The sequence below is a fragment of the Lepidochelys kempii genome, chromosome 1, assembly GCF_965140285.1.
Source record: "Lepidochelys kempii isolate rLepKem1 chromosome 1, rLepKem1.hap1, whole genome shotgun sequence".
Classification (NCBI taxonomy): Eukaryota; Metazoa; Chordata; order Testudines; family Cheloniidae; genus Lepidochelys; species Lepidochelys kempii.
The window spans coordinates 158,152,669-158,180,085 of NC_136380.1; the positions used below are offsets into that span (position 1 = coordinate 158,152,669).

General features: G+C 40.7%; 1 protein-coding gene across 5 annotated transcripts; it reads left to right on the forward strand.

Moving 5' to 3' along the window:
* Positions 1-805: 805 nt before the first annotated feature.
* On the forward strand, positions 806-24,921 carry U2AF1 (U2 small nuclear RNA auxiliary factor 1). 5 transcript variants are annotated; one of them, XM_073359378.1, is made up of 9 exons: positions 806-913; positions 5,574-5,661; positions 8,706-8,736; positions 9,352-9,418; positions 14,489-14,538; positions 15,414-15,512; positions 17,966-18,099; positions 18,570-18,662; positions 20,679-24,921. In XM_073359378.1, the coding sequence occupies exons 2-9, from the start codon at positions 5,615-5,617 to the stop codon at positions 20,833-20,835; spliced, it is 678 nt and encodes a 225-aa protein (XP_073215479.1). In that variant the 5' UTR covers positions 806-913; positions 5,574-5,614; the 3' UTR covers positions 20,836-24,921. The 5 variants fall into 5 exon arrangements, with proteins under 5 accessions (XP_073215479.1, XP_073215471.1, XP_073215462.1 ...); XM_073359387.2 differs by lacking the exon at positions 806-913 and adding an exon at positions 1,755-2,018; XM_073359370.1 differs by lacking the exon at positions 8,706-8,736.
* Positions 24,922-27,417: the final 2,496 nt, after the last annotated feature.

Genomic DNA, 27,417 nt, shown 5'->3' on the forward strand with positions numbered 1-27,417 from the left:
AACTTTACGCAGGACTAGAAGCACACTATATACGCTGTTTGGGGAATACCGATTTCCTACTTTTGATGTCCTTAAAGGATTTCTTGCGGTTTGTTTTTATTCCTTTTCGCTATTCCCTCTTCAAAACCCAGCACAGCCCGGCCCTGCTGTCAGCCCACTCCTGTTGGCTTATGGGGTACTCACTAGGCAGACTCTGGGCCAAATCCAGACCCCCAGGCACTTTTGAAGGAACCCTGAAATCTTTTTATTTAATGATCATCCTTTTTTCAAATTATTTTATTCTGGAGTCTGGACCTTGAACAAGAAATTTGGACCTTGACTACCCTTCCAGCCAAGGGCACAAGCCAGTGTTGCCAACCCTTGTGATTGTAGCAGGAATCTGGCCGTGCAGAGCTGCTGCCCTGAAAGCCCCAGCGCCGGGAGTCCCGTGATTAGGTGGGAGCCTCAGATGACAGCCCGCGGGGCGGAGGGAACAGCTCTGCACGAGCAGCTCCTACCCCAGCTGGGGTTTGACCCCGCTGATTTGAGCCAGTCCCGTGACGTATGGGGTGGGGGTCTGGCCCCTGCTCCCGACCCTGCGCTTCACACGCGGGCTCCCTGCTGAAGCTCGGGAACCTTGGGGGGCGGGGCCCGGCTGCGCGCGCGCGGGGCTGAGGGAGCTCGCAGGGACGGAGTCTGGGAAGAACGCGGGCCCCACGCCCCCGCAGCGAGAGAGAAGCGGGCGAGGAGCTGGGAGGCGCATGCGCGGATGGCAGCAGCCCCTCCCCCATGCGCTGGTCAGTGGCTGGAAGGCGGGGCGTTTCCGGCGCGAAGCTGTGACGCGGTCAATCGGCGCCGGGGGCTCTCCGGCGGTCGATCGGTGGTGGGAGATGGCGGAGTATCTGGCCTCCATCTTCGGCACAGAGAAGGACAAGTGAGTGCCCTGTGCCCGTAGCTGCGCCAGCAGCGGAGGCTCAGCGCTCCGGGTACCCTGCAGGGGAGAGATGGCGGGGGGTGGGCTCGTGCGGCCCGTTCATATAATGGGTTTCAACGCGGAGTCTCCCCCTCGCCCCCCCGGGTTCGCGCGCCATGGAGCGCGCGTGCGCGCGCCCTGCTTGCGCCGCCGCCGCAGTTTATTGCTTCCCGGCCTGGAGCAGGCGGAGCGGCCTTGGCGATTGGAACGTGGCGGCGCGCGCTGCCTTCTGTGGGTGTGAGAGGAAACTGGGCGGCGCGCGCCGCCTTCCAGAGACCAGGCCCCCGCGCGCAGTGGGTAACCGCCGTGTGGGGGAGGGGAGCTGACTGTTCCCAGGCCGAGCGGGCTGCGCGCGGCAGAGAGTCTTTCCACGCGCTTATTCGCCGATCCCCATGGGGAGCCGGCCCGGACCCCTCCGCATTCTGAGGCGGAGGCTCGGGTGGGGAGGGAGCGAGCACTCTGTGCGCGCGGAGCATCACCCCACGTGCTCTCCCGCGCTCTGCCTGGCTGTCGGAGTCTGCCGCCCTGCTGCGGGCACGCGCTCCGGGGCGCGCCTCCCTCCGGGCGGGCCCTCGCGTCCCGGTTTGGAGCCGTGAACAATTGGGGATGGGGCCCAGCGCCGCGCCGAGGGCTCCTTTCAAAGCGTGCTCAGGCTAGTAGCTCCCTTCCCCCCGCCGTCCTCTATAGAGCCGCCTCTTCTCTGCTGCCGCCTCGACACCCTGTGGCCGCATAAATCCAGGTCCTGCTGCTCTGGATTACAATAGCGAAAACGACCCTCCCGGCTCTGCTGTCGCTTTGCTGCTCGTGAAGCTCTGATCAGCAAAACCCCTGGAGCCGTTGCTGTGCTCATTCAGGAGCACTAATGTATCCTCTTTACCCTTGATTGATGTCTGGGAGATTCATTTTTGCAAACTCCAGGGCCAGCGGTCTTGTTTCCTTCGTTTGTTTTGTTTTGCTCTTAAAAAGATAAGTTTAGGTTCTCTAGAAATGGGTGATGCCGTTGATTCTGACATTGCCCCAGTGGATTTTTGATGGCTTATGGTCATCCTTCTGTCAGAAAATGAGGGTAGGTGGCTTTTGAATTTTGCTAATGTTGCTGCCTACTTGATGGAATGGATGATTGATAAATCGTGCAAACATTTTTGATCCCTTTAGGGACTAAGCATGATTTTCCTCCCACCCACCCCACCCCACCAGTCCCATTCATTCTAAGTGAGGAGAATTGAAAATGAAATTTTGAAATTGTCATTGAGTTGAAATTGTTGGGGGTATTATGAATTAGTAGAGGTTTTGTAGTTATGTTTTTAGCTTTAGATTTGGAGTGAACTCTACTCTTTTTTTTTTTTTTTTTTTTTTTTTTCCCTTCTCCTGGGTCATGCCCACCTTGCTCCTGGAAATGGCTGGCTGGCACATCTCTTTTGCTGTGGAGGAAGGGGCCGGTGTAGCCAGCCAGCCACCCCCAGGAGTGGGGTGGGGCCAGGGCAGGCAGGCCGCCTTCCTGACCCCCACTGCGCTGCTGACCGGGAGCCTACACCTCACATCCTCTCTTGCACCCTAACCCCCAGCCCAGAGCCCCCTCCTGCACCCAAACTCCCTCCCAGAGCTTGCACCCCTCACTCCTGCACCCCAACCCCATGCCCCAGGCTCAGCCAATGCACACCCCACGGTTGAGAATATTACACTGATTTGTGACAATCCCTGAAGAATTTTGGATCTATAAACCACAAATGACACTAATCAAAAGTAAAACTCGTGAAACTAGGTGCAATGTGACCATGTGATCCCTGCACCCAAACTCCCTCCCAGAGCTTGCACCCCTGCCCCAGGCTCAGCCTGAAGCTCCCTCCCACACTCGGAACCCCTTGGCCCCAGCCCAGAGCCTGCATCCCCTCCCACACCCCATCCCCCTGCCCCTGCTGGGTGAAAGTGAGTGAGGGTGGGGGAGAGCGAGTGACAGGCCGGGGAATGGAGTGAGCAGGGCCTCAGGGATGGGGCAGGGGAGAGCCTGGATTGATCTTAACTTCAAAAAGTGATCTTGTGTGTGAAAAGGTTGGAGACCACTGCTGTAATATATCCATCTCTGAGGGTTGTCTACACTTAAAATGCTATAGCATCACAACTGCACTGATGCAGCTGTACCACTGTCACATTTCAGTGAAGATGCTATCTACGCCGATGGGAGGGGTCTTTTCCTGTTGCTGTAGGTAATCCACCACAAGACGTGGTAACTGTGTCAACAGGAGATGCCCACCCCTCAACATAGTGCATAGGAAGTTATGTTGGTATAACTGTGTCACTCACCCCTGAGTCACGTAGTTGTACCGACATAAGTTGCTAGTGTAGACTGGTGGTTCTCAGCCGGGGCACACATACCCTGGGGGTATGCAGAGGTCTTCTGTGGGGTACATCAGCTCATCTACATATTTGCCAAGTTTTACAACAGGCTATATAAAAAGCACTGGCAAAGTCAGTACAAACTAAAATTTAATACAGACAAAATGAGAAAGTAAGCAATTTGTCAGTAATAGTGTGCTGTGACACTTTTGTATTTTTATGTCTAAATTTGTTAACAAGTAGTTTTTAAGTGAGGTGAAACTTCAGGGTACGCAAGAAAAATAGGAGTCCTGAAAGGGATACAGTAGTCTGGAAAGGTTGCGAGCCACTGTAGACCAAACCTGGGAGGCAGTGGCTGGGTCGATGGGAAAATTCTTCCATCAACCTACCTGTGATTACAGTGAGGGTTAGCTACATTGCTCAGGGCTGTGAAAAGTTTCATGCTAAGTCAACCTAAATTCTAGGTGTAGGCCAGGTATGAATTAGAATATAATCTTTAATGGGTGTTGAATGTTTCATGCTGTGGTCTGGTGATAGAAGTTGTTGCCTAGAAGCCCAAATAAACACTTGAGCACTCTTCAGCTTTCTTCCATGCCTGTAATTGTGATTGCAAAATGGAATTTATTAAAATCATTTTGTCAATATGCAACATGTGTTATGCACAACCCATTAGAATTAAGTGCTTTTCACTCTGTTCCTCTGTGCTGTGAAGCTGGAGCAACAACGTGAAATTTACCAATTATTTAAATTCTGCTTTTTAGCTACTGTAGTGAACATACCAGAGTTAAGGGAGGGGAGGGGAGGTGAGGTGAAATCGTGGGGACATAGCCAGTAAACAAGTTGCAGAGCGGTAGCTGTGTTAGTCTGTATCAGCAAAAAGGAGGAGGAGTACTTGTGGCACCTTAGAGACTAACAAATTTATTTGGGCATAAGCTTTCGTTGGCTAAAACCCACTTCATCGAATGCATGCAGTGGAAAATATAGTAGGAAGGTACATATAAACAGAAAACATGAAAAAATGGGTGTTGCCATACCAACTATAATGAAATTAATCAGTTAAGGTGGGCTATTATCAGTTGAAACAAGTTGGTTGCTTTTACAGCTGGTCAAAAGGAAATGTGAAGGAATTGTTGTAAATTGTGAGTGTACGGATAAAGAAAAGTAAATTCAGACAAAAGCAAGGTTATATACTTTGTGTATGTATATAGCCCATATTGGCAGTTTTCACTCTCCCTGCACTATCTAGTGCCTGTGTTTATTTTTCATAACAGGTAAATAAGTCCTTTAAATAAAAGAATGAAGTCCTGTTCTTATTGGTTCACGGGCAGTTTATGCTACTGCGGTACAAATTACCTCTTGATTAGAAAGAGAAATAGTCAAGGCTAGGTCTAGCAGTTGTTTGTATTTGTGAAATTAGAAATACTATGTGTTCAGTTTATATGTTTCATTGGGACCCAGTGGAGCATTGAACTGTGTATTGGGGGGTGCAGGGAGAGGGGGGAGCTAAGCTAGTGGAGTCTGTCTTCCTGTGCTGGGAATCACACCTCCCAGCTGTAGTGTAGATATCCCTTAAGTGTCAACTATTTGACTGTGTCAACAGGAGATGCCCACCCCTCAACATAGTGCATAGGAAGTTATGTTGGTATAACTGTGTCACTCACCCCTGAGTCACGTAGTTATACCGACATAAGTTGCTAGTGTAGACTGGTGGTTCTCAGCCGGGGCACACATACCCTGGGGGTATGCAGAGGTCTTCTGTGGGGTACATCAGCTCATCTACATATTTGCCAAGTTTTACAACAGTTTTAGCTAGTGGGATGGGAAGTAGTGTGGAGTGAAGTTGACTGAGAGGGAGGAAGGAATTGGGGTTTGCCTGAATGAAGAGAGAGACAGAAAGGAAAAAAGGGCAGAAATGAAAGGATGAGGAAGGAGGAGAAACAAATAGCAAGAATAGTGGTTACAAGTGAGAATATTTTCCTACTGACTGATCCTGAATTTAACAATCAGGTACTGAATAAGTACACTTAAGTACTTTAGATTGCAGCTGCTCTGCGCGCTTTTGATTGTCCTGGAGTTCAGCAGATCTCTCAGGTCATGGATGAGGGGGAATCAGTATAAGCTAACTAGTCCCATTACTGTCTTGGACTTTATTGATTTGATTGACCTATGTAATTGTGCGTTAAAGTTAAGTTGATAGTGTGCATTTTATGTTAAATGCTAATTGTGTATTAATATCCTCTTGCCTTGTATTTCCATAGACTAATTATCTGTTGTTTTTTACTTGCAGAGTGAACTGTTCGTTTTATTTCAAAATTGGAGCTTGCCGTCATGGGGACAGATGTTCTCGATTGCACAATAAACCAACATTTAGCCAGGTTTGTTCTCTCTTGTAGAATTTATGTACATATCTCTTTAAGTGTAGGTTCTAAGCACTTCAAATGAATAATTACCATATCCAAAATTAACTGAGGCCAGAAAATGTTTTTATGTATTTTTTTTTTCTGGGGAGGGAGTGTTTTTTCCTCCCCAGCATTTATCATGGTCTCCTATCACCCTAAAGGTTGTAGGGAGCAATGCTGTTGTAAGCTTGTCTATAGTAGAGACCAGACAGTTCTAACTGTGCCTTCTCAGAGATGTTTAGGCACTTAAACCATCCCAGATTGATTACACCACAAACAATGGCAGCATGTTCTACCCATCCCAAATGGGAGAACTTCCAAGATTATTTTTTTATAAGCAAATTTGCTTCCTTATCTGACATGGTCAGAAGAGATTCCCCTGCCCTCCTGTGATCTTTGGCCCAGGCTAAAAGCGTTAGCGGTCACTTGCTTAGCGCATTGGGTGTGGAAGGATTGCTTCTCTACCTGTCTAGCTGCTTAAGGATATACAACAATTGGCTCTACATATTATCCAGGTCTGTGGCTGGTTAAATGTTACCTGTGAAATGAGGAGTGGATATAGGCTATAAAGAGGGGGGCATTGGTTGACATGTATTTTTGATTTATTAGCACTACAGTTCTCTCAAAGAACATCTTCCACACTCCTGGAAAATTTCCACATTTAAACTCCAGTTTGCGTTTACTTGGTTTTCTATCATTGCTGATTGTCAAGATATGCAGGTAAAGAGATGATTTCTCATTTATTAAATTTTTAGCGGTTAGGAAAGCTCCTGTATTTCCAGCTATTTAGCCACAGAAATACAGTATATGCAACAGTGGAAGTGCCTTGCTAATATGCCTCAACCGTGACCTGGGGAGACCACTTCTAATGTCTCATCTACAATAGAGTTCTCCCATTTTAAGAATCTGCTTTAAAATTCCTCTTGCAAACATAGCTATGCTACTGAGTGGTCAGAAACCATGTATTTTTAAAAGCTGTTTTAATATTACAGTACGGATTCCATAGAAATGTAGGGCTGGAAGGAACCTGAGGAAGTCAAGTCCCGCTCCCTGTGCTGAGGGAGGACCACATAAAGTTTAGACCATCCCTGACAGGTGTTTGTCAAATCTGTTCTTAAAAACATCCAATGAGTGGGATTCCACAACCTCTTGGAAGCCTATTCCAAAATTTAACTACCCCTTATAATTAGAAAGTATTTCCTAATACCGAACCTAAATCTCCCTTGTTACAGAGTAAGCCCATTACTTGTCCTACCAGAGAGATGGAGAAAAGTTGATCATATTCCACTTTGTAACAGCTCTTCACATATTTGAAGATTCATTTCAGGTCCCCCGTCAGTCTTCTTTTCTCAAAAGTAAACATGCACAGTGTTTCTTGACCATTTTCCTCAGATGTCAACATTCTAAACTTTTTATCACTTCAGTTGTTCAAACTGGAGAGAGTCCATAGGTGTACACATTTCCTATATTGGGGCGCCCAGAGCTGAACACGATACTCCAGCTGAGGCTTCAACAATGCCAAGTATAGTGGGACAGTTGTGTCCTACGTCTTACCTATTTGACACTCCTGTTCATGCACCCCAGAATATTAGCCTTTTTTACAACCATTTTTCGCAACTGTTGAATCATATTCAATTTGTGATCTACTATAACCCCCATCCTTCTCAATAGCACTACCATCTACACAATTATTCCCCATTTTGTAGTTGTGCATTTGATTTTTCCTTCCCAAGTGAAGTACTTTGCACTTGTCTTTGTTAAATTTCCTCTTGTTGAATTCAGACTAGTTCTCCAATTTGTCCAGGTTTTTTGCATTTTAGTCCTGTCCTCCAAAGTGCTTGCAACTCCCCCAGCCTTGATATTATCTGTAAATGTTAAAGTATATTCTCCACTCCATTATCCAGGTCATTTAATGAATATGTTAAATAGTACTAGATCCAGGACTAACTCCTGAGGTACCCCACTGGATATGCCCTCCTAGTTTGACAGAAAACCACTTATAACTACTCTTTGAGTATGGTCTTTCAACCAGGTGTGCACTCATCTCATAGTAATTTCATCCAGGCCACATTTCCCTAGTTTGCTTATGACAGTGTCATGTGGGACTGTGTCAAAAATGTTAGTAAAATCAAGATACATCATAGCAACTACTTCCCTCCATCTACAAGTCCAGTAACCCTGTCAAAGAAGAAAATTAGGTTGATTTGGCATGATTTGTTCTTGACAAATCCATGCTGGCTATTCCTTATAACCCTATTATCCTCTAGGTGATTACAAATTGATTGTTTAGTATATGTGGGTTAGTGCAGGCCTAGTTGTAGGGAGACTTGGGTTCAATTCCTAACTCTTTCACTGATTTCCTGTAACAACACATCTAATGGATACTTGCCATCCATGCTGTCTGGCTTAAACATGTTTTCAGAAATCACTTTTTAAACCTGAGTTTAAAAGTAATTGTTTCCTAACCTGGACCACCAATTTTCTCTCTGGCAATTTAATCCTTATTTAGCTGATGTCAGTTGAAGTGAACTGCTGGGCTTGACAGGGTCATGTTGTGAATTCAGTCTACTGTGTGTGTGGCATTGGACTTGACACACAAGCTGGATTGTGATGTTGCTAGTGAATCTGACGTGTAATAGGTTGATTATGGAAGTCTTTATGCAAATATTGGTAATCAGCTGTGATAGAAAATTGAGGAACAGATCTTATTAATAGAGAGCAATTGCCATGGTTATATTTTATTGTGTTGTCACCACTGGTGTAGGTATTGGTTTGGTTGATGTGTTAGTAAAATCAGTATATGATTTAAATGTAATTTAACAGGTTCTAATCTCTTGGTGGCATCAAAAAACAAGTATTGCACCAGTTAAATTCAATTGGGGATGAAAGTTCATGCAAACTAACATTAAACTTGTATATTAAGTAATTAAATCTAAATCTCTTTGAGCTGATTAGTTATATGGACATTGGAATTTTATGTAATATTAGTTTACTAACTTAAACATGGTTTGTTTTTTCAGACAACTTGATTTTAAGAAGAACGGTACAAATGTAAGGTTTCAAGCCTGCCTGGTCTAATTCTTCAAGTAAAAAGCAGAAGGGCTAAAAGGATATTGATCTTTATTGAAGGATCGGAAAACGTGAACATTTAAAACTATTATATTATTTAAACAGAAATTCCACCAAGAAACTGCTTGATGAGACAATAGGGGGTATCTAGTTGATATTTGAAAAATTTGATATCTGAGGCAACAGTTTAAAGACTTTACAACATCGCATGCTATGTTCTGTGCACTGATACAAATGCTGCTTTTCTAGGCTCACAGTAATGAATTTGGTTTAAACTAAGATAAATTTGGGTATCTGCATAACTCTGAGCAGCTTGAAGAGCAAGGTGACATACTTCTAACACAAGATGTCATACACTTATCCCAAATAAACAGTTTCAGTAAATATACTTGGGACAGTTCACTAGGGAAACCAAACACCGCTCTTTCTTGGTGGTTAATTTAAAACTGTTTTCATAATATGATGGTTTGGATGCAGTTACAGAAGATACTCTGCAAATACAAAAGGAAAAATCTTATGAATAGTTGTCTCTTTGCAATTGTCTGTTATATGCACAGCAGCCAGTAGAATTCCCCTTTTTATTTTTTTTCCCCGCAGACCATCTTGATTCAAAACATCTATCGTAATCCCCAAAACAGTGCACAGACGGCTGACGGCTCACACTGTAAGTCCCACAGTTGGAGAAATTTTTTTAAAGAATGGTGTTAAAGAGCCCACTCCTAATTATGAGAAAATAATGTTGGCTTCTGAGCTGCTGACATAAAGCTGTTGCAAACAGGACAAGTGATGGAACTCTTCTTGCGCATATATCAAGAACTTGGTAAATGTACATGTTTATAAAGTGCAGAAAGTGACTTCTATAAAAAGATAAACTAATTGGACTTCCTTGATTCAAAATCATTTGCACAGTGCATGAGCATTACATCCTGTAACTGTTAAACCCTGTCACTTATTGTTGCATTCATTTTTTTAAAATGATTACATTGCAAGCATTTATCAAATTCTTGATATAATATGAAAACTTAGGTATATTTATGATATACGGTAAGTTGCCCAAAATTGTGCATTTTATTTCACCTTTCCTTTCTTTAGGAAATGGAGATTTCATGTTATACCATGATTACTGTGTTATACATTAGAGCCTATGCTGTTTTTAGAATGTTTTGCGGGGTGGTTTTATTCACTAATTGTTCAGTAAGGCCAAAATCAAACATTTGAGTGTGCTGATACCTTACATATTACAGCTATTACTATGACACTTGGACACCATTCGTTGTATTGGAAACTTTTTTTGACTGACCCCATGTAAACACTTCTATTGTAATGGAGGTGAGCAAACTAACCGTTAAAGTAAAAATACAGTAATCGAGTATCATGAGATCTCTATTGCTTTACAGTGTTAGGTTGGTTCAGAAAGGTCACGAGTTAAGTGAAAATCTCCTCTCTTGGGAGAAAATAACTACCTCTCTTTCAGCACTGAGACTCGGCTAAAGCGATCACCAAAAGGAAACCAGTTTCGTGTTAAATTTCTTTTCCATAATATAAAGTTGTTGCGTTTTGTATTTCAGACCATTGCCCTCTTGAACATTTACCGTAACCCTCAAAACTCTTCCCAGTCTGCTGACGGTTTGCGCTGTAAGTTCATACAAGTTCCTTCACTGGTTCCCTGGGCTTGATTGTCAGAGCTCAGTGTCGACTTAAGCTGGTCTACCATTTTAGCTTAACGGATCAAACTGACCACACTTCATAAAATGTGTCAACAATTTTTTGTCCTTCTCACCCCCCCCCCCCCCCCAACAAGAATTTGTTTCTTAGGAGAAATTGGATATTTGTCCATTAAATCAAAAAGTGGTTGAAATGATAACCACTGTAAAGCAGTCTTGATCCACTGCTGTCTCCTTTTGCCCTTTTTCCCCTCTACCACTTGCCTGCATCCTAGAAATATATTTTTGCTATTATGTTTTAAAGGTATGCATTAGACTTCACTGCTCAAAAAGCAGGACAGTCACACATTTACTTAATCCATAACGTGTTTCCCATCATTATGTTAGTGTTGAGAGCACTCAAATTTGGAACTTTCAGACTGCTTGCAAAAATATTTGTCCTAGGCTAATGATGTAGCTCCCATTTAATGACTACTTTGGAAGATAAATTGGACTGACAAATGCTGCTCTTGTGCAGCTGTCCTTTTGGATAAGTGCTTGTTTAAAATTCTCCCTTACTTTGAAAATTCAAATTCCAGAACTAAGTTACATATTTGCATAGTAGGAAATAATTTTAAAAGTACACTTGGGGAAAGGAAGCAGTTTGGATATTGTTATGAACTAATTTCTTAACTTTTCTGTAGTTAGGAAATGGGCAAAAAGTCTCGTATTGTGCATCATGACAGAAGTTAAATGACTGAGATTGTCAGTTTGTGACTACTGATCTGTCATTACAATTGAACCAATGACACTAGTAGAAAAAGACGTTAAAGGCTTTAGAACTAAAAAGATGGGTGTTATTTTTCTAATATTTTATAACAAATTGAGCATGTGGTGGTAAAGTTTTGTTCATTTATTACTTTTTTAACCACTGGATCATAGCTGGTAACTAATTCGAACTAGTCTAAGTTCCCTGCCCCAATTTAGCACTGCACAGGTGCTCAGGGAACCTGCCCGGGGGAGAGGCGCCCCAACCTTGCCCGGCCCCCAGCCTGCCGCGGCTGAGGCGGCGCCCTGGCCCCAACTATGCCATAGCCTGGACCTGCTGTGGCTGGGGCGCCCCAACCCCGGCCTGAATCCAGGTGGCGCAGCGCGACCCAGGCGCAGCAGGGGCAGCGCTGCACAAACCAGGGTGGCGCACCCAGACCCAGCTGTGGACAGGGCGGCACGGCCTGGACCTGTTGCAGGGCTCCACTCCCTGAATCTAGGCCCAGGCCTGTCACGGCCGGGACGCCCTTCCCTGAACCTAGCCCTTGCTGGACCTGCAGAGGCCAGGGGTGGGGCACCTATCCTGGAGCCCCAGCCCTGAAGTTGCCGTAGCAGGGAGAGATACCTCTCCCCTCCCAGTCCAGGTGCTGCTGTGGGGAGTCCTCTCTCCCCAATGTAGCCCCAGAGCGCCCTCCTGCACCCCATACCCTCAGCCGGAGCCCTCACACCCCTGCACTCCAATCCTCTGCCCCAACCCTGAGCCCCCTCCCACACTCCAAACCCCTCGGTCCCACCCCACCACATGATTGTTACGTGCACCGATATGAAGTTGGTGTCTCACATCACCTCCATATTTGTGCATGTAACAAAATTCATTCTACGCATGGGTGGGAACAATTAGAGGGAACACTGGTTACCAGCATTTAATTAGATATCATTCTATTTTATGAAATCAAATACTAATTTCAGAATGAAATGTGATTCATAAGATAAACAACTTATAGGATAGCATAAACAACATATCTTATAACAAAACTAATGCCCCTGATTAGATGACTGACACTTAATGTCAGTTGTCAAACTGGAGCTTTTCTTTAGAAGTAGAATGTTGCTTATGAAGTTTGTCTAGGTTTATAAAGTTCTGTTGGCCTGTAGGCTTTTTGTTTTAGATGGTTATGGTCTTATTACTATCTGTGTATTGCTAAAAATATGCAGTTGGATGTTGGGTACTTCCTACACATCAGCTAAGTTCTCAGTGAGCTGGTAACTAATTTGAACAGAATTATAGTTGCTTGGTTTGCTGTGCAGCTGTTTAGATTTTATTTGCCCAGACCCTCCTGGAGTTTGCAAGAGTCTTTAGGTAAACAGGTTCTCCAAACTAGAGTTTGATATTAATATTTAAACTTTAGTTTGTCTTGATAGATGAGTAATTGTATAACAGAGCCTAACTATACCTGGTATGGTAGAGTTATAGCTCTATTTTATCAATGGGTGTGCTGAAACCCTCCCCATATCTTTTCAGCTTTGTCCCTATTTAAATACTGCATATATTCTTAATGGATAGCTATTTAATGTTGTTGCTTTACTGTTTTCCTCTCCATTGTTGTCATAGAGGATTAACATTAATTTTGACTAGTAATAGTCTTGATTTTATCTAGTAGTTGGGCTTCTCAAGGTTCAGACACTGGTAGCCCTGGAACTTGAATATTTGTGAGATCTGTGTATGATGCCTATCCTTTCCATCTTAGAGGGACACTCTCAAGTACTTCCAATTCTTTTACTTTTCTTTTTATAATCTTAGTTTGGCAATGGAATGTCCATATCAGTTTTCAGCACTTTCCCATTTCGTAAACTTTGATCCTTTTTTCCAAACTGATGTTTTTTTAAAAATCACTCAGATGTTAGTGTGCTATCATCCTTATGTTGGCACAGCCCTGGGAATATGGTTAGTTATGAAACTGTCTCTATGTAGTGAATGTTGACTAAATGTTTGGGAGTTCTTTAAAATTGCTGCATAGGCAAGGGTCTCTTGAAAAGCAAACATGTTGAATCTGGAAGGTCAAATATCTTGAGCCAAAAATACTTGACCAGTGTCCCTTTAACCTTATAGAGGAAAATCGTCCACAGTTCCACGAAGATTAGGTAGTTTTATTGGTTAATATTAAGCATCTTTCAGTAAAGATGAAAAGCTGTTCTAAATGGCATCATTTGCACTATGATCCAGAAATGGCTGGGTTCAGAACACCTGTTTTTGCACAGTGACTGAGGCAAATAAACATAGCTTTATTGGACCCTCATCCTGTCGTGTTGCAGGTTTTGCTCAGAAAAGCAATGGTGTTGCATTTTAAAGGTTAAAATATTGTTCTTGCATGAAGTGCCACCTCTATTTTAAAACTACTTTACTTGATTGTAATAAAGCCATTTAACTGAAGACTTAAGCAATCTGGCTTTAATGTATATAACTTATTAAATAAAATGTATGGTAAAATGGTGTAGAATTGGAAATATCTATTGTAATTTATTTTGCTATACTTAATACTTTGAAAAATGAGCAAAATTTTAATTTACGTTAGTTTTTTAGCAGCAGGCAAGCAGCACTCACCTGCAAAGGCCAGCTAGGAGCACGAAAATGATCTAATGTGAATATATGGCCAGCCTCTCGCATTAAAAAACAAAAACAAGACCATTCTGCAGTATTACAGAAAGATAAATTGGCATTAAAAATAAAATGGAAAAATGCTTCCTACAACAAAGCCACATAGTTTCACTCTTTACTGAGAGAACAAGAAAAGTGTATCTTGTATTCTGAACAAATTCAGTGGATCATGATGAGCTGCAGTTTTAATCACATCAGTGATTTCTCAAACTAGTGTATTTATACTGGAGGAGTGAACATCTTTAAACAAAGCTCCGCCTTTAGGAAGAGAAATATTAATAATAAACATGCTTTAAAATAGTTAACGTGACAAAGCACTTGCCTTCTGTGTAGGTAAACCATTGGTAGATAGAGGGTGGGGTTCTACATTTAATCAGTCACATTTCAAAGTAAATCCTTTCCCCTTAAATTTGGCATGTACTATTTGGATGCTGATTAAAACTTGTCTTGATTTGACCATATTAGTATCACATACTGAGATATGCCTTTCTTTTGGGACTCAAAGCTGCTCACAGTTATTTTTAATACTCCTTAATGATTAACTACATGGCATCTCTTATGCTTCGGTAGATGACTTCTTCTGTTCTCTAAAATATATTTTGTAGTATGTTCAGAGTTTTGTCATTCAAATATTGATTCTAATCAGTATGACTCTTGGAATTTGTAGGTGCTGTGAGCGATGTTGAAATGCAGGAACATTATGATGAATTCTTTGAGGTATGTTGAAATTCACTGTTTAAAATGCATTATATTCTTCAAAGGCAAACATATAAAGTTTAGTCGGTGGAAGTGAAAAATTAGAAAAATAAACTTTCCAGCTAATCCTTGATGGGACCAAAAAAGGAAGACTATCATTCTCTAGATTTACCACTTCTAATTCTGATAAGCAGTGCCTTAAATGCACATTACAAGAAACACTCCCTGCCCCAGAGAGTGTACTGTTTAAATGATAATAAGATTGGATGCTGGGAGTGATCAGGGAAGGATGGTGGAGAGGGGAAAAAACACAAATTAGACATTTGGTTGCTTGACTGATATGTGTATCCTGTTAGTGTCTAGATGTTTTTCGTATAACTTCAGTTTTACATATAGTCCCTGCTGTAGTCTGTTTAAATTGCCTATAACTCTATTGTTTATATTAGACCTTGGATTAAGTTTCAAAACAAAATACTATATGGTCTATTTTTGGTGTCTCCCCCATTCTGCTTTTTCCTCACACAGCTGAGTTAAAAAGTATACTTCAGTGTTAGCAAACAATTAATAAATTTGGAAATGTAGTAGACTGAAGGATTGGCTTTTCTTTCCAAAAGGCTTTAGTGTCTTGTATATCTCATTTTCCAAATAAAGAAAAGTTACCTTTTTGTTGTGTCGTTAATTACCTTATCCTTGTAGTACTCACAGTGTATTAGATATTGTCCATGCACACAGGCTGATGCAGTGCCTGCCCAGAAATTTACAGTCTTAGAACAAAAATGTATGAAGGGTGTTGGGAGAGAGAATAGTCTTCCTGCTTAGTAATGATTGATTGTCTTGTAGGTATGTTTAATCCATCTAATTTGCACAATGTTTTTAATAAATTTCTCTATATTTAGGAGGTCTTCACGGAAATGGAAGAAAAATATGGTGAAGTTGAGGAGATGAACGTTTGTGATAACCTTGGAGATCATCTAGTTGGAAATGTATATGTAAAGGTAAGATACAAAAGCACCTCTGCAATACATCATGAATACAAATTTTTCTTTAATATGCATAATTAACATTTTCAAAACATGGTGACACCTTTATGAAAGTAAATACCTGTATGTTGGAGTGGTTATGTATACATGTGTGTGGATTAGAATCCAAACCAGGCAGAAATACGTTCCCTTACAGTTGATTCTGTCTTGTTTTCATAAGGTTTAATCTCACCTTTTTAGTTCTGAAGATATTTCCCATAGATGAACTGTTGTCTGATTTACATTTGGGCATTGAAATTCAGAGCGGTGAAGTATAAAATTGTTAACTTACAAGTATGATTGTGACATGCTCAATTAAATGTTAATTACTTCATTGTCGGAGAAAGGCCCGGTTGTGTTCAGCAAATGCACTTGAGAGGAGTTTCTGTTTACACTGAATGTCTTGCAATTCCTCTGAAGCCTCTCAGAACAGAAGCACCAGATGGTTTTAAGGAGAAGACTAGAATAGTTGGGTTCAGTTTTGACTTCAATTGTGACCAGGATCAACTCAGTCCACTCGATTAAAAATAATGAACTGTCTTGCTCTGTGTTAATTTGTGTGTCAACTGGTTAAACTACAATACAAGTAGATTTTTTTAAAAATAAAATTCCAATCAGTTTTTTTCAAATGTTTCAAGACTGTTAACTTGTTTTATATTCTCCCTAGTGAAATGTAATAAATAGCATATTTACACTGTTGCACATTATAGTATTAAACTTTAAAATTAGAAGTACAGTATGCTTAAAAGGGTCAATCAGATGAAAATCATACTTTAAAATTCTTGCTCATCTTGCTAGCAGTTGAATTTATTAGAACTGTCATAACTTGCCTACTCTTTGCAACTTGCTCAACTTGAACATTGAGGCTAGGCTTTTTTTTATAATGTTGATGAGATCATTACTCAAACTGAAATAGAATCATAGAATATCAGGGTTGGAAGGGACCTCAGGAGGTCATCTAGTCCAACCCCCTGCTCAAAGCAGGACCAATCCCCAATTAAATCATCCCAGCCAGGGCTTTGTCAAGCCTGACCTTAAAAACTTCTAAGGAAGGAGATTCTACCACCTCCCTAGGTAACGCATTCCAGTGTTTCACCACCCTCCTAGTGAAAACGTTTTTCCTAATATCCAACCTAAACCTCCCTCACTGCAACTTGAGACCATTACTCCTTGTCCTGTCCTCTTCTACCACTGAGAATAGTCTAGAACCATCCTCTCTGGAACCACCTCTCAGGTAGTTGAAAGCAGCTATCAAATCCCCCCTCATTCTTCTCTTCTGCAGACTAAACAATCCCAGTTCCCTCAGCCTTTCCTCATAAGTCATGTGTTCCAGACCCCTAATAATTTTTGTTGCCCTTTGCTGGACTCTCTCCAGTTTATCCACATCCTCCTTGTAGTGTGGGGCCCAAAACTGGACACAGTACTCCAGATGAGGCCTCACCAATGTCGAATAGAGGGGGAAGATCACGTCCCTCGATCTGCTCGCTATGCCCCTACTTATACATCCCAAAATGCCATTGGCCTTCTTGGCAACAAGGGCACACTGCTGACTCAGTAAATAGGTGTAAAAACAAATGAAATGAAATGGCATTTGTACAAGCCTGACCGTGAAGGGGGGCAGGGGGTAACTGGGTATTTACAATAATTGCTGAGATGCATACAGCCATTTTAAGTGTTCCTAGTTTTATCCTGACACCCTTCTTAACCCCAATCCTTGTCCCAGTTGCATGTCCCCTTTCATTGCCCACTCAGACTTCTGACTGTCCTCACAGAATTTTGATGGAATTCGAAAAGTATTGATCACATACTTACTTTCCAGTTAGTTTTGCTTTCTGGTTCTTATGTAATTAGTACTATGTATTGTTTTGGAGTGTAAACACTGAACGATGGGATATTGGTTTAAATCTCACAGAATCTTGTTATTGCACACTTACTTTTTTGAACTAAGTGTTTATGAAACCTTCTTGGAGAACATAAATTCATGGTCTAAAATGCTTGACAGCCTCTTTAAACTCTAATTGTCCAGTAAATAATAAGTTAGATAACGATTTTGTATTCATCAGGCTGATATACTTGCAAGTTATGTTATCTAAGTCATATTCCTCACAAATGCCTGCAAGACCAATTAGTCTTTTAAACATGGAATGTTAATATTCAAAAAAATTCTTTAATCTGGAGAGAAACCACTAAGTCCTCTCCAGATTGCCTGTTCATGTTTAAAATGTTACTGCTTAAATAATAAACTGAATGGACCCACATATGTTTTATTAAGACACCACTTTAGAGTAGGGTCAAATAAAACTAGAAGTCCATTTTATATTCTATTACTGGCCTTGAGCACGTGTTAAATATCCAGCCAGGAATTAAATGGTAATGTTTGACCTATTTTATGTAACATTTTGAGAATGTTAATTTTACTTTCTTCTCAGTTTCGTCGTGAAGAAGATGCAGAAAAGGCTGTGATTGATCTGAACAATCGCTGGTTTAATGGTCAGCCGATTCATGCTGAGCTTTCACCTGTGACTGACTTCAGAGAAGCTTGTTGCCGTCAATATGAAATGGGGTAACGAAATGATATTTGCTACTGCTTATTTATTATAGTAGCTTAGAGAGACCTCCAAGTTAAGCTTTTCATGAGTAAGGTTTCTCAAATGCATTTCCAAACGATGCATTCAGTAAAAATACAAGAAAATACACTTAAAGCTACCCTAACATATAGATTCTAGAGCAAGCTCAGTTCACATACCTTAGCACCCATGTGCACTCAGTCTCTTCATCCCTACAAAAAATTTCCCTTCACTTTCAGGCATTCATGCACCAGGCACACAAGTAATTCCAGTAAATTATGCTCAAGTGTAACTCTGACTTCAGGGCAATTAAGATATTTTACCAAGAGTCATACTTCCCAATGTTTAATGTTACATTAAAAAAATCACAGATCAGTTAACGTAACCCCTCAGGTTTATATAGAAGAAAAGCTAAGAGTATAAATTTGAAATGTTTTCTTTGTGGTAATTTTCTTCTACTCCACAGAGAGTGTACGCGAGGAGGATTCTGTAACTTTATGCATTTGAAGCCCATCTCCCGAGAATTGCGACGTGAATTATATGGACGTCGTCGTAAGAAGTAAGCATTCATATTTTAATTTAAAGCAAACTGATGCAAATAATTTAGAGATTTTTTTTTTCCCCTAAGCTTTTTGAAGACACAAAGAATAGGATCTGACTTTGAGGAAAGTTGTTTAAATCATTTTTTCTTCTCCCAATCCAGTTCTGTTACGGAATCGCAATCTGACTCTTCTGTAAATCTTCAAGACTTAATCTGGCTTTATGGCAAATTTAAAAAATAATCAAAAATGGAGAGTGGCAGAGAGAGTCAGTAATGTGAAGTACAGAGTTTCCCCTCTAGGTTATCAGTTCATATCCATTCCATGTTGGGAAAGTGAAGTCTACATTGTTGCATGTGTCAGATGAGTTGGTGATCTTGGTTCCATTCCTAGTGGACAGTTGCCAACATCACAAAATTCCATAACAGTTGGTGCTACTGTTCCCCATTGGTAGGCATGCTGTGTATCGAGTGGGCCATAGTCAGAGTTCCATGCAGTGGCAAAAAGGTTTCTTTTAGTCTTAATTCAGGTACGTTGGCGAATGTTGCATTGCTGCTATCAGTATGAAACCTCTTTTGCTGTTAGGACTTCACTTTCCAGTATTATCAATGAAACACTTTCACAAACACAAAAATGCATATTTTTCTAAAAATGCTGTTAAATTGTCTTGCAATATTTCGGGAATTGGAGGAGTAAACTTAATTGTGAAAAGTTCATATTGCATTGTTTCCTGCTTTCCTGAGAAATTAAGTATTAATTAATTTTAAATGGAAAGTGTCAGGGATTCATTTGTTTGCCTTATTTATGCTGAGAAGGTTATAATATTGTAAAAAATATGCTGCTGACTTAAGAGCCACGTGATTACTTTTCTGGTTCCCAACCACTTTTCCCCTAGTCAGAAACACTTGAGCTCGGCCTCTTTTCCTGAAAAGCCTTCCTCGTCCTTTCTTGTGAGATTGTGAGAATGGATTTTCAAGAATGAATTATATATATTTAAAGATGACCTGCAATATTGTGACCAAAATGAGACTTGTGCCAAATGACCCAAATTACAAGGGGCAAAGTAGACGCTCAGCACAAATGATCTTGCTTTTTCATCTTTTGCCTTACACATACACGCTTCTACCCATCTCCAAAAAAGCACCACACATTTTTGCTGTGACACACCAGAATGCATCATTCTTTCGTGTCCTAGATCACCAAACTCCCCTGAAATACAAAGTTGGTGTATTCACAAGTTGGGGCAAACACAGTTACTCAGTTCAACTTTGAGCTCCATAGCAATGCCTATAAATAAAAAATCCTGTAGTTCATATTTAGTAACATAACTTTAAAAAAATTTAAATGTATAATTTTCCGTTTGGTAATACAACGGACTTACTAAAGCCTTTCAAAATCCTTCTCAAAGATTTTTGGTGACCTTCCTCCTAAAGAGGCTGGCTCTGGAGCTCTGAGTAGCTGTGACATAAGAGATGCATTTTTGGGCTCCTGCAGCTCACTGACCTTACTGTGTTGGTGATGGAGAAGGTGGAGGGAGACTGAAGAGGAGGAAAATGCTTTGGTTACATGCTACTTGGGAAATTCAGTACAGAAAATCCTGATTTGTTAGGTTTTTTTTATATATAGCAGTCCCTATGGCCTGTACGCTTGCAGTGTACCATTAAATCTGTAAATGGCTACAAAAGACTTTTCACAGTGCTGCAACTGGTTCTGCATAACAGTGCAATTAACTTAGAGGGGTACTTACAGGGAACTGACCCTTTTCTGGCCATTCAGACAAGTGACTGCAGTTAACATTTTTCACTATACATACTGACCCTTCACTGCCTAAAACTGAAGAATTCTGTAATGATGGCCTTGTGGGCTTGAAAGTGCTGGGCTCTTAGGTGGTGGTAGTACCTAATCACAACCTTATTTCAAACTCTACTTCTTTTTTCTGGTGTTTTCATTTGAACGATTGATCCTTGGTACTCTGTAGAATATTGATGCATTGTTTCGCTATATTCAAGAACTACAATCTTAATGCTTTTTTGCAGGCATAGATCCAGGTCAAGGTCCCGTGAACGTCGTTCTAGATCCAGAGATCGTGGTCGTGGAGGCGGTGGCGGAGGAGGAGGCGGTGGCGGAGGAGGAGGAGGGCGGGAACGTGATCGGAGGCGGTCAAGAGATCGTGAAAGATCTGGTCGATTCTGAGCCATGCCATTTTTACTATATGTCCAGTAGAAAGTGTTGTAGTCGATTGACCAAACAAGTTCCTAATGAGATTTTTTTTTTAAAAAAAAAGATGGGCTTCTGAATAAAAATTTGTAGTGATACAGTATTCTTTGTGTAACTTGTTTCTTGTGGGGGAAGTCTTTTTTTACTGTCATTCCTCTTTCTTGACAAATAGCTGGATTAACTGTGCTTGCGGTAAAGGTGGCAGATGTATTGGAGGTGTGCAAGTTTTTACATTCAGGTATGAATTAACTGTTAAGGAAAATGTGCATGCCTGTGTATATAATATAAAATAGTATATTATATACATGGATAAAGTGCTATATTGCTTAAGAGACAGTTACAATTTAAGTTTCCCTTTCTGCTATGCTGTCTGCTTTTTTAGGTTAGTTTAGGCACATTTAAAGGAAGGCTGTGCAAAGTGCATTTATTTACTCAGTAGAAATGCTAAGTTACAAAAATATGTATGTTAATAGAAGTCTGCACTGTCTATCACTGTGACTGTGGCATTTACAATAAATCCAATTCATTGGTGTAAAATCTAAAGCCTATTCTCTAAGCCCTCTGGAGTAGTTGAGTTGCTACTCCTGGCTGTGCCAGAATTCATAGTTAAGCGGGTTTTTTTTATTTCACACACACACACATCCCCACACCCCACCTACCTGCCTCAGGTGATTCCTTAGGAGGACAGTGTATCTAGTGCAGTATTTAAGGCTAAAGTTATGAATGCAGTATCTTATAACAGACCATCAAGTTATCATGCAAAAGCTCATGCTCCATACAGCAGGATGAGTTCTGTGTAAAAAAATATCTAAGTATCAGATCCACCTTCATGGAAGGTTTCTTTTACTTGAAGTTCCATTGGCTGTCCTTTTAACTGAAAGCATATCAGTATTCAGGATAAGCAGTAAGTCGGACGCTAGTGAAAAGTACACTGTACCTTCTCCATCTGTTGCTCACTTCTAAGAGAAGATCTGAACTGTAGTTAAAAGCATCTTTTCCTACATAAGGCACTTACATAGCAAAGCTAATGGACAAGAGCATTTTATTATATTTTGAAGTTGATACTTTTAGGCTTGCTCTATCTACAGTCTTCATTGCAACTGCAAATCATAGCTGTACTTCATAAAAGCAAAATACATTTTATGGGATTCAATGCCTCTTCTAGCGCTAAAGCCTCTCACTTACAAGTTGCTGGAGCATCTTAAGTGCTATACAGTTTGTACAGTAGCTGACTTTACAAGATGTATAATCAGACTTGGATCCCGGTCTGCTTATCAATCCATGAAATAGCATATAGGGTTGTAGAAAGTATCCACCAGTTACAACTTCCTGTACGTCAGGAATTATTTAGCTTTCAGAAAGGGAGGAAATTTATTAATGCTACTAGTGTTTTCAAAAGCTTGTATTAATGAGAACTTGCCTAAAAGTGGTTGAAGAATAGCTCTATGTAAATACAGTGGATATAGACATTTTGTGGCCAGGGTAATAATTAACTTTTAGTTTTTATTTTATTCCCAAATGATAAACATAAGAAAAGACCGCACTCACTGGCAGTTAGAATTGGTAAATAGTGATTAATATTGAAGGAGGGAAGCAGAAAATCTTACACATCTTACCTCTTTAAGGTGAACTTTTGGGCCAAAATAAAAATTGAGTTATTCCCAGATTTGTGCAGAATGCCTTCACTAACCAGATTGGGGGGGGAAATCAAGGACTTCAACAGTGTTTCAATGACCTTGAGTGGCAGTATCACAATGAGCTGAAACCTGTCACCAATTGAGAGGTTGAAATTGTTAACTCTTAACCCTCTAATTCATCTCAATGTACATGTTAAGATTTACCCATTTTCTCTTCGGTGACATTGTGTTACTTAATACGCTTTTATAGTTAGATTGCAAGATCCAGCAAGATACGGATGGTATTCATGTGCATTTAGGCAATGCCTACAAACAAATCTGTGATTATTTTCTTGTGTTTCACGTGGCAAACAGCATGTGTAAGACCTTGTCTGCACCACAAAGTCATGTTGCTAACTAGCTCAACTGATGTAAGCCAGTGTCTACACAGTGATTTGTACCAGTTTATTTAAATCATTTTAGCCTGGTACAGCTTTCGTTTGTAAACAAGACCTAAACTTGTACACATCACAAATGAATTACAAAGACCCCAATTTCTCATGCTTTGCTTTATTTTACTTCAAAATTTTTCTCTGTCATTGAAATCCACTGAATGTATCATTTTGTGGCCTTGTGAATTAATAACATAACTCAAACATGCATTCAGGGACACTGATAGCAAACCAGGGGATGTCACTGAATTTCACAAGGAAGAAAAGCGTTTACAGTTTTACATTTCCACAACCTGACTAGTGAGAGCACAAGAGCACAAATCTAGCACAAACTCAGTTTTCATTGTAGCCTTGCCCTTCACCTGTAATACTGCATACTACATTTGTGAAATTGTTCAGTGTGAACTTTTAAAAGGACTTGGCACAAATGTTGTCACTTCCTCGAAGCCACTTAAAATAGCTAATTAGGCTTTTTAATGGAAATGGAGAAATTTCACTTTATTATCCTTATCCCCTTCTCCCCATATACAAAGTGTAGAACAGGTAATATTTTTTTAAAGGTACCTACTCATGACTATCCAAATGTTAAGATTTCTTCTATTGAAAAACATCACTTTTAGTTCATGGAATTTCTTAATCTCAAGTAAATGACAGCATATGGTACCTCTGATGTCTGGATATGCTTAATTTTAAATAAACTCATAATTCCAAGTGACTTCCTCTTACTTGTATTAGTCTCAAATCTGATTCTTCTGTAAAATGCTGCTTGTCCATAAATATGATGTATGTTAAGACTGTAAAACCAAATGGAGAACTTGTTCAAAATAAAGCTTTTTTGGTACATAATCTGCAAGTAATAGAAACATAACCCTTCTTTTAAACCAGACACTTTTCTTTAAAACTGTGCCAGCAAGGTTGTCAGGTGCTAAAAATTTTAAACACCCCACCTGTCAACTAAACTCTTATGGGTTTCAGAGTAGCAGCCGTGTTAGTCTGTATACGCAAAAAGAAAATGAGTACTTGTGACACCTTAGAGACTAATAAATCTGTTAGTCTCTAAGGTGCCACAAGTACTCCTTTTCTTTAAACTCTTACGTTCATTTGTTAAGAGACAGATCTCTCTTTTTTTTTTTTTTTTTTTTTAAATATTCTAGGGAATGGTATTTGTTTCCTCAATCTAAAAACAATTATAAATCCATGTATAGCACTTGGGCACTGGTGTTACCAAGTGGAGACCACTGTCTTTCCTTACGCAAATCAATAAGGGTTGTACTTGAGTAAAGGCTGCAGGATCTGTTTTGTATGATTGTAGAAATCAGTCTTGGCTAATACCACATCACTTTTATTTAAAAACATGATAGAAGGAGCTTGCACGACTTGGAAATAAGTAATTAGTGTCTTAAAAGCCCAACACACTCCCTTTCTCCCTGTCATTGTACAACACAACTTGGTAAATTGGTTTCAGTCAAGGGTTAGTGATTGTAGCTGGTTCCTCTGCTGACATTGTCACTGTGTTTCAAGCTATCTGCACAGACAGGTTAAATCTAAATTTCCTGTGCTTTTATCCTACAAACATGTATAATCTCACTCTGCAGAGTAGAAACTACTTTAAAAGCCTTCAGTGCCTGAGAGCTGCATCTCTGAATTTTTTTAAGAAGTAATAATTCTGCTACTTGGGAGCTAAATGTTTATTGTACAATATCACAACCCTGCCTCTGTTCTAGATAGTGATTTTTGAAAGTAGAATTCCTAAATTCTAATTAAATATACTCATTGTAACTGTAGAAATATTAAATGTCTTTCTCTTTTCTGACTAAATTGATATATCACAAACTTAGAACTGTTTACTTTGTATATACATAAACATCTTTGACCTGGTTGGTGGACTAGTCAACAAGGCTTTTTTGTTTAGTGGGGTCTCTGTTTTTCCATAGTCACTGTTTATTTTAACAATTGCCTACAATAATAAATCATGTATATGGAAATCGGCAAAACCCATCTCTCATGATTCCATGTGTATCACAGGTCCAGTCTTTGGCCTTGTTGATGTCAGGAGTGAACCCCCTATAATACATGATCTACCATGCTGATTTTCCTTAACAGTACAGTAGTGGTGTTTATCTGTAATGGTGGTCAATCTGCATACTTTATAAACTCTTTTGTTCCTGGATTATTTTAAAATCTGTTTTAAAATATTTTGATATGTCAAATACAGTCACTGCAGTGTGCACTAATTAGCACCCAGATTGAAAGACAGCAAAGAGGCTTAGGCTTTTTCTGCACATATGCATTGCACTGGTGTAACTGAAATCAGGGTATAGCCGCTCTCTTAGGGTACGTCTTCACTACCTGCCGGATCTGAATAGCATAGCTGAAGTTGTGTATCTTAGTTTGAAACCCCCCCCCCCCCCCAAGTGTAGCCCAGGCCTTAGTGTCTTATTTCAGTTTAATTTAGGTGGATTAGAAATAGATTTTTAGTTAAACTACTGTAAGTCAGGTTTATATGGGAGTACTCAAATAGCCTTTTTGTACCACTATGGCTATTCGGAATTACACGTTTAATTAAACTAGTACAACTGTGTGTGAAGATAATCCCTAATACCATTCATACAAATAAAGTGAGCAGGATGTGGCCATTTACCGAACAGTCAAAACTTGGGAACTCTAAAGTCTCCTGTGCTGCACCTCCTGTGTCTCATTCCTGTTCTTGCAGACTATTCTGTACAGGACACACTATTCCTTTTTTTTTTTTTTTTGGGGGGGGGGGGGGGGAGGGAGGGGAGGGAAGGGTCCTTTTAGTTCTTGGTGGTTCTGCCCACTGGTAAGTTTCTAGCCCTCATGTTGCAGAGAAGGACTTGAATGTTTGTCTGTGATATTTCCTAACAATCATTAGTTTATGCTTCTCATCCACCTCCCTCCTCCCAAGCCATCCAGAACTAGTTTTGAGGGCCCTTAAATATTCTACATATTGAGCAAATTTGTGGCTGTGAGGTGCTAGAGCTGCTCATCATCTGACTGAAACTGAGTTGGCTCTTTTGCTGAGCAGCCAATAGTAAACTTTGGCAACAAGGAGGAGCTACTCAATAATGAAAAGGCCTCACCTGAACTAAACACAAGCTGGTTTTCCACTTGTGGATCAAATTGACTCTTTGTGGCCTTAACCATTTTTAGCTTCAATATTTGTAAAATGGGGATAATAATGAGGATTAATCACAGCACACTACAAGGTAATTAGGCACTGATTATAAAACCCTATATAAATGCTAAATATTGTTGCCCATTTTGCCTGAGCAGTTAACCACTATTTGGGGCTTTGCAGTGTTATTTGTTCAGAGGAAAAATTGTTGAGTGAGGTATATACTTTGGTGCAATCCTGTTTGCTGTAGTCTGTGCTATTCTGTGTAAATTTTAAATTGCCATTTTTCCTCCAACACCATTGGTGCATCATGTGGGTTGACATCTTATTAAACCCCTAGACAAGAACGTGTAATGTTATGAAGAGCTATATGTGCCTTGAAATTCCTTGTTTATCACTGGCTTATTGGGTAGGAGTGGTGCTACTCCTTTTCAGATTGAAGTAGCTGCTGCTGCAGGAGTTGGATGTATTCCCCACAACAAGGGGGAGAGGTGAGATCAAATTTAGATTGGATGAAAATGCTACTCCTGCAGGAACAGGGAGCTGCTGGCCTACTATCTCTAAATTACATGTAAAACCTCAGTTACAAGTTCACTGCTTATTTGAATGATTGACATCACAAGGCTACTGTGGCAGCATGCTTGTGTCTTCCTTAGCTTGGGGACTCAGGCCCAGATCCTCAGAGGTATTTAGGTGCCTAACTCACTGAAATCATCAGAAGCTAGGTGTCCAAATATTGTTGAGGGTCTGGCCTGAGTCCTTAAAGGGCTTCAACTGGAAGACTCCCTTCAGCAAAGCATTGAACACTCTGGTCCCTGCTGCAGCATATGGTTAAATCCAGTGGGACTACTCACACACTTAAAGTTAAGCATGAGTTTAAGTTCTTCCCTGAGACAGGGCCTGAGTGCTCTGTCCCTTTCAGGATCCAACCCTCCTTTGCCCATTAAAACACAAAACCCCACTTTCTTATTTATTGCTGTGTGAAATGCTGTAAAATAACTTATTTCTACAGCTGTTCACTAATATCCCTCTAGGTTCTTCTGATGGCACCCATCACCAGAGTAACAGCAGCTTTCACCAGTGCAGAGCTGGTGTGTGTACGACCCTACTCCTGTAATGGCACCTGTGTGGACAAAGGGGCCTGCCTGAACAAGTCCGGTTGCAGGACCGTGGCATATATCTGTAGCTAGCTCCCTGGAGCGGTAGAAGAAAAAATACTGTAGCCCCATTCCTTCTAGAGTGGATGCTGGTGCTTATCTGATGGGCTAGAGGGACGGACCTAGGATGCGTCCTCGCCCTAGGCAGTCTGGCTGCTGCTGCTGCTGCTGCTGCTGCTGGGGCCCCGCAGACAAAC